The 8064-nt window shown below is 38.3% G+C and overlaps 1 protein-coding gene across 5 annotated transcripts in view; it reads right to left on the bottom strand.

The window, feature by feature from the left end:
- Positions 1-6330: 6330 nt before the first annotated feature.
- Positions 6331-8064, bottom strand: part of GALNTL6 (polypeptide N-acetylgalactosaminyltransferase like 6) — a 430986-nt gene continuing 429252 nt past the window's right edge. For 4 of the 5 annotated variants that reach the window (XM_064148861.1, XM_064148862.1, XM_064148864.1 and 1 more), the window contains one exon: positions 6331-7030. In XM_064148861.1, the coding sequence (XP_064004931.1) occupies positions 6863-7030 (168 nt within the window). In that variant the 3' untranslated portion in view covers positions 6331-6862. The remainder of the gene's footprint in view (positions 7031-8064) is intronic. The other variant, XM_064148863.1, reaches the window with a different exon arrangement.

The raw sequence follows: 8064 nt of genomic DNA, 5'->3' as shown, positions 1-8064 counted from the left end.
ACTCTAGTTGCACTCAGATATTTCACAATCAAAATAATTTTGATCATACAGTTATCTTTATTTTAAACGTAAATCTTTTTCAGGAGAGGTTGGGACTGATTGCCTATCAATTCTTGAATATTTGTGATGGAAATAAACACATACCCTGGTGTGAAGAGGCTTCTACAGTTATCATTGGCTGACCTTTGTAGGTCATACTTTTGTCAAATGTAGAATTAAACCCAGTTCCTGCTTATTTCCTTTAACCATCTATTTCCTCCTTCCTTTCTCAATTAAACTGCCAAATCCTAATCTCACCATTTGGCCTTTCACCTCCACACAAACTCATGACTCCTGATCTTCTTAATCTAGGATCATTACCATCAATCATTCCTTTAGGCAAGTGAAACTTTTTTCACAGAAGGATGCTAAATGCCTACAGATCTTTCATAATCTTTCAGTTCTACTGCCAGTTAGGGGTTTTGACTAAACTGTGCCCAGTGCCAATGAGATGCTCCAAGCTGATCAAGAGACATTTGCTTGGGCTGCGATTCCTTCCCATTTGAGTAATTTATTGGGAGAGGTGAAGGATTAACTTAACTAAATCAGCTAAAGCTTTGACGACCATTAGGGGTGCTGCCAAAGTTAATGAGGGCTAAGGTTAATGAGGACTGAGTTTTCTTTTCCTATGTCTTAGTATCTTTTTGACAGTATGACTTACCAGAGTTGTCTAATAGCAGCTCTCTTCACATCCGTTCTACTGCCTGTTGATAGCCATCTCAGCGCCCTGTTGGTGTGCTTCTCTAACGTGGATCACTGTGACATTTTCTGCATCTTCTGCTGGACACCAGCTCTCCTGGTGGCCTAGTCTCATTTGTATATTCTCTGAAGCTGGGCATCTACCACAGTGGCCACACAAAAGAATCAAACTTTTCTTTGTTTATAATTAACCTGGCTTGGCAGTGCTGTGGACATGACATCTTTAGGTAACAACAAATTCTTATTGTTTGGACACACATCCTCATCGTTCCCTGTTGTCTACATTGTTTTCGTAAGGACCACTTCATCGTTCCCTGTTGTCTACATTGTCTTCATAAGGACCACTGAAGTGTTTACTGCACTACCAGGTCCTGTGAAAAAACCAACTGCATAAACAGCTAGGACTCCAGGTATACCAGACTGCAATGTTTGAAAGCATTTTTTCCAGGATCTGTTCCTAGAAAGTGATTTTTCTTTCTCTCAGCATGGTGAGTCTGCCCATCTACTGTGCCAAATGATAGCACATAATTTTGAGAAGTCAGGAGTAGCACCACTGATATTAAAGATACACTGAAAAAATAGACAGCCACTACAAGGAGTAAAGGTACTTTCTGAAAGCTGCTGAAACTTGGAACTGTGATGCCTTTTTCTGACCATCTCCAGCTAAATTTTCTCATTCTCTCTTTTTTCTTTTTTTTCTTTTATTTTTTCCTTTTTTTTTTTAACACAAGTTTCTTAGATAGTTTTTAGAAGTATTTTCTCCCCTCTGTTTGGATTTTCTGTCCAGTGCATTCAGAATTATAACAAGGTAAGAGCAGACCTCAGGGAAAATGTTTGTATTCCATGTCTTTAACACATGTAAATAACTGTACAGATTCACTAAACATTTTTTTTGAGAAATAGAAAGCACAAAAAAATTACTAAATCATATTATTTATTTATCTAAAAATAGGCAGTCAATAGATGCTATTTTAGAACAAGAAGTTTAGCAAAACCTCTTGGCTCACTAGACACAATAGGCAGGTGTTTTTTAGCTGTTTTTGTTTGGTTTGTGTTTGTTTCATTTTTGTTACCTTTTGGCTTATACTGAATAGTTTTGAAGGACCTTTAAAAAATTATCTTTCAGATAAGGCAAAATCCTTAAAATGTTAAGAGCACTCCTGGACCCTCGTACTTTTTCTAGGAGGACATAGTGAACAGATTGGGAAGGGGGTTAAACAAACAATAAATTTTATAATACCAATATCAGATACATGTTTTTTTAAAAAAGCTAATTTTGATCAGCCTTTTTGTTTTCAAGGGTTTTGAAATGGTTTCCCTAACAGCCTTGATGGATTAAAACCCCCAAATATATATATTTTTAAATACATATCTTATGTTCTCTGGAAAAACACTACGCTAACAGCATTAAAGATTGATTCTTTCTTGAAACAGCTGATGGATACACCCCTGGTGGCAGCCACATTTAAAGCCCCTTGATACTGCCTTCCTTGAATGCTCCATCCTTAATTTCTCTAAGTATGTTAAAAGGGTTCTACTCATCCAGTCTCCAGCAGAAGCTAGCAGTAAAATGCAAATGAATTCTGATTATGATGCCTTTAAAAAAAACCCCAAAGCTAAAGGTGACATCCACTATTACAGTGGTGCAGCCATCAAATCGATTTGGTTAAGCTATTTATATATATTTCTTCTATGATCTCTGGCATCCGATTTCGCTGAGATCATGGAGATAACTGATACCTGGTAAATTGCCAGTAATCAAAGGCTGCTAAGCGCTTATCAGCTTCCTTTCAAGCTCAGTCTGTCTTTTATCATGAAGATCTAATTTAGCAGCTACAGCCCGCTTATTTGCAAGCTGATAACACCCATTGTATCATTATAACATCCATACTGTTGCAGAAAGATATGTTCCAAAGCAATTTCATTTTCCTGAAATAGGACAGTGCCCAGTGAAAAGTGATGTCTTGTCACACCTCTTGGACAAGACTGCTCTCCAACACATTAAATGCTTTGTTTCTCAGCTCCTCCTCTCCTTTAAGCCCTCTCTCCCAAGGCTTCTGTTTAGTTTCTGGAATATATGCATGGGAACACATATGATTTTAGAGTTTTATTTGCAGTTGTTGTTCATTCCAGCTTTTCCTGTAGTAGTTGTTTGCTGGCCACAAAAAAAAGAATCAGATAATCTTAAATGGCAAAAGTTTAGGGTAAGTACTGATGAACTCTTAAAATATAAAGATCTTCTCTTCAGGCCATAAGATAATTAGCTGAAAAAAAGGAAGCAAGTCATCAGTTTGGCCAGATTACTTTAACTCCACTGAAATGATGAGGCCACATCAGCTATTGCAACTGCACACTAGATTCAAAATATATTCACGACTATCTGCTACTTAAATATATTAAGAAACTTCATAGTCCTTTGAAGACATGCATAGTAAAGCTAAATGCTCCTAGTGACATACGAAAGGAAGATATCTGTCCATCCCATCAAGAGACAGTCTTACAGCACCTGAAGGATGCAGAGAGACTGTTTCACAAAGCCCTGTAGTGATAGGATGAGGCACAATGGGTTCAAACTAGAGAAAAGCAGATGCAGATTGGATGTTAGGAACAGGGTAGTGGAACGATGGAACAGGTTTGTCTTGGGGGGTGGTTGGGGCCCTGGAGATATTCCAAGTGAGGCTCGACAGGGCTCTGGGCAACCTGATTTAGTTGAGGATACCCCTGCTTACTGCAGGGGGGGGTTGGACTAGATGACCCTCAGAGGTCCCTATCAACCCAGACCATTCTATGATTCCATGATTCCAAGTTATTCAGATGTTTGTTGAGTGGAAAAGATACAACTGTAGGAAGACTTAAAGCAAATTCTAAATGTTAAATTGGTCATGAAATACTGTTAACAGTGTAAAGCTTTGGAGAACACCCCAAGAAGTAGGATTGATCATTTATTATTAATAGAACATTATGATGAAAGAGTCCTGTGCTTAGGAAGGCATAACCATTTTGTGAATCCATTCTCCCAGAAGCTACAGGAGCACAGCTCTGAAGCACTCTGTCCCTAGGGTCACCTTCTACCCATAGTAAGAGGATTATAACTGTCTGTCATGAAGCTGCATGCCAACTGTTTTTGTTTCAGTTTTTGAAAACAAGTAATTTTCTTAAACTGAAAACAGTGAGATGACTGTTTTCACTATTGGTCTAATGTGTTCTATCAGTTCTTTCTGTGATGTTCTAGTTATACTAAATATCTGAAAGATCAGCCCATTAAATGAATACAAACCTTTCCTTGTCATCTACCTCTTTCCACTGGTCACAGATTACATATATATATGTATATACACACACGTGTGTGCATGTACATGCTTCCATGTTGCACTTTGGCATGTTCTTATTAAACTTTATTCAAGACATGGACCTTCATTTAACCTTTAACTGTTGATCCAGACTGATCAGCAGTTGCTCACTGTTGACTCACAAGAAGCTCCAATTTTTCCCCCCCTAACATTCTGTTTATAAAACTACACAGATATTATTGTTCTGTCCAGAACATCCTAATATTAGTTATGTGGATTGCTTTATGGTGAGGACTGCTAGGACTTAGAACTAGTGTCCAGCTATGGGTAAGGGGAAGGTTTCCTTTGGCAGTGCAAGCTGCTGTGCAGTGTTAGTGAAGGTTGTAAAAAAAGCAGAGAAGTTCTTTGCACCGCCAGCAGCCCTAGTTCCCACTAGACACTTCAAAAATTGGGCCATTGACATGCAGTCAGACACTGAATGATATAACTCTATCAATCTGTGCATAACATAAACTGCTTAGCTGGTTTAGCAATCTGCCTTTGCCTTTCTATTTTGGGCACACGGTGTTGCTTCCAAGACTTTGACAGTTTGGGGCCAGTTGCAATCAGCAGCTTGAGGGCTGCATTTACATTTTATGCAGCCATTTTCTTTTTCTGAATCCTTTTTCCTCATGTTCAGGCTGCAAAGAAATGATGGTGCAAGCGCTGCACCTGGGAAGTCTGCAGTGGTTAGTCTGGTTCTGAGAGCTAAACAAATCTCAAGTATTCTTATATAGTGGTCTGATGCTTACAATCCTGAGTGCACCACATCCTCAAACTATATTTAAACAATACCTAAACAAGCTTATTTTTTAAAATAATAAAATATGAAGTCTACAGGCACATTTCTTCCATATTATTTGAAAGATCTCTTCACTAACTTGCAGCAATTGCTCAATATATGGATGCATTTCACAATTTTCCAAGTGCATGCATCCTGAACACTAAAGGATCTCATTTCCCCCCCCCCCCCCCCCAAAGTTCCTATGACCTACAATTTGAGGTCTTAATCTACAACTACAAGGTGCCTCCATAAAATAGCACAATTATCAGTACTAGAACCATCCTCTGGGTGCAATCATTGCTCTTTGTGCATAAACACAGATTAAGGAGCAATACATACAACACAGTCATTCTACGCTCAAAACAGGGCAGATTGCACATCAGTATTTCGGTTAGTCAGCCTCTTCTCCAGCAATCAGAATAAGCAACTTAATTACATATGATATTTTTGGAATCTGAAAGCACTGTTACAACCACCTCTTAGAGAATGTGATCATCTGCATTTATGGTGCTTTAATCTGTAAATTCATCTTTGCAAGTAAAAGCATGCCTTGTACTTACTTGATACAAATTTATACTTGCTCTTACCTTGAAAATCCCAAGCCTATCAGTTATGTTCCATACATCTGTGTTAACTGGTTTCTGACGAAGAGAACCATAGGTCCCCTAAAACAAGTTTTAGAGGTCTCTCATGCCAACAGCGTAATGGGTTGAGGAAATTATGGGTTGTATCAGTGTCACAGAAGCCTGCCTAACCCTGAATTATTCCTATGCCAAAAGTACCAAAATACTGTAGGTTTTAGCGTGTTCGCACTTGTTCCGTCTGTCATGAGACCTACAATACCATTTACTTGCTAGTTCTGGAAAGTTCCTGTGAAATCCACTGTGGATTTCAAACACTCTGAAAGCACCCAACTAGTTTGATGTCAGTTATTCTCCCTGCTCCTATCCATCAAGAGCACTGCAAGAGCTTTGCACGATCTTTTAGACTGCACTGCAGGGAGTGAACATGCCTTTATGTGATGGTAGTGTACCAATGTTAATTTGACTAACCTAGCTGAGCATGCAGTATCTAATTATTTCCCACTTTCCTGATTTATTCCCCCCCCCCCCAAGTCTATTTTCAATTAAATTTATACTTTGGTAGGATTCTACCTTTAGAAGAGACAGCTAATCCACAAACCTTCCATTATCCTGCAGCTGCTACTGTTGTATTTGCCACTAAAAATAATCTCACCTTGTATGACAATGGAATTTGAATCACAATTTCTAAAAATACCATGTATAAAACTTCAACTGCTTTACTTTGTTGGCTTTTTTTTTTTCCTGAAGGGAGGAAGTGTGAGGGCAAAACTTTACAGTTTATGTTACGCTTCACTACAGTGCAATCCTAAATCCTAAGATTTCTGCCATTTCTATTTTGGTAATGAATGGAATGTAGAAGGTAGGTAAGTAAAATTAATTGCAGCAGTTGTAAGGGTTAAACCTGCTTAACCCAACCTTTTATTAAGAGAATGTCAACAAAACACATATTTTGTCTAGGGGGTGCTAGGACATCATTATTCTTCTCTCAGCATGTTTAGTTCTAAAACCTGGGATTTCTTCCAATTCCCGTAGCCATCATGCACACCATACACCCATCCCAAACTAGTGTCTGTTCTGAGCTACTCACTACAGCAGGATTTGACCTGAGAAACTCTAGAGTTTTGTTTTACTTTATTAGCTTGGAGTACTTTAAACAGTTTTAAAACAAAGTTTCTCCCTTGACCAGCAAGGGAACTTTTAGCCTGAAGCTCTGAAGCAGCATCCGGTGAGGCTCTTGGCCAAGTTCTTCAGATACTGTACATCCACAAGGACAGCCTGCTGGCTCTTGCTGTGGCATTTTTTTAATCCTCAGAACAGATTTCTTGGATCTAGGAAATTGAATTCCTGACTCCTCTGACCCAGATGCTGGCGAATATGTAGTCTGCAGTCTGTATGAAATTAGATGTGTTCATATCTTTTTTTTCTTTCTAGGAACTGGCCTTGCTGTTAATTTTTTCTAAAACAGTCATATTAGTATGTTCAAAAATCCACTGTTGAGTTTCAGATAAAGGATCACATCTGTTCATGAAAATCTTCTTCTCAGCTGGGTTGCAATCTATGCAGCTGCTGCTTACTGGATGGAACAAAGTTTTGTCCTACAGGAATGAAAAAAAAAAGAATTAAGTAGCAAATGCCAAGTCATTGACAGTGTCCTCATTTTATTTGTAAGTGGATTAACAAAGCCCTATCTGAGGTGATTTTGTGGTCTCTCTGTGCTAACCTTGTGTAATAAATAACCACAGCTATTATTAGGAATCTCTACAGAACGGAGTAGGTTTTTTTTCTCTTGGATCATCATCCTTCATAGAACTGGGGAGTCATGAAAGAACGAGGAGACATCTTCTGGTCTTCAACTAACAACCACATAAAATAATGAGGAAATAGAGTATCTTTTAATAAGCTTTACATATCATACACTTGCCTGGAACCCAGTTAAGTGTCTGAACCTGAAAAGTTTGGGGTTTTTTAAATTTCTTTTAAAAATATTATTTTATTTGCTTTTGATAGTTTCTATCATGCTTCTGGTAGAAGGATCTGCAACTGTTTGGAAAATAGGTATTCTTCAGCTTGATGAGGATGTTAAAAATGTATTATTCACTGAAGTAGTGTGATGGAGAGATGGACACAGGACTGATGATCTTATTTATCATCCTATGAGATTCAGACTTTGCCTATGGCCTTGATAAGAGGAGCCACCAAGATACATTCTCTTTCCTAATAAGAAGGAGATGCTAACACTGTTTTGGTTCCCTATGGTGATTTTTGGAGCATAAGCACTGATTAAGTTGCTTTAAAAATTACTTCACAAAACTGGAGCAGATTGTAACTAACTTGACTATAAATCTTTGGTAAAGCAGAAACTACTCAGATAAGCAACTAGTTGGGCTAGGTAGTTTCAATATACTTAGTCTACATGCCAAATGTTTGAGAGAGAAGATAGGAGAGTGACTAGATGGCTTGAAGGTTTCCAGGAGCAAAACATTTACTGTATCTGTTGAAATAAACTTTAGATTAATCTTGGTAAACCACATACAGGATTTCCCCCTCCCTGCCAAACATGTCCTGCCAGTATTTTAACACTAATCCAGGATGTGCCTACTTGCCAAGGTTGTGAGAGGGGAAAAAAAAG

Source organism: Pogoniulus pusillus, chromosome 9, assembly GCF_015220805.1.
Source record: "Pogoniulus pusillus isolate bPogPus1 chromosome 9, bPogPus1.pri, whole genome shotgun sequence".
NCBI classification, from domain to species: Eukaryota; Metazoa; Chordata; class Aves; order Piciformes; family Lybiidae; genus Pogoniulus; species Pogoniulus pusillus.
The sequence above is the reverse complement of the archived record's forward strand: the minus strand, read 5'-3'. Positions and strand labels throughout refer to the sequence as shown.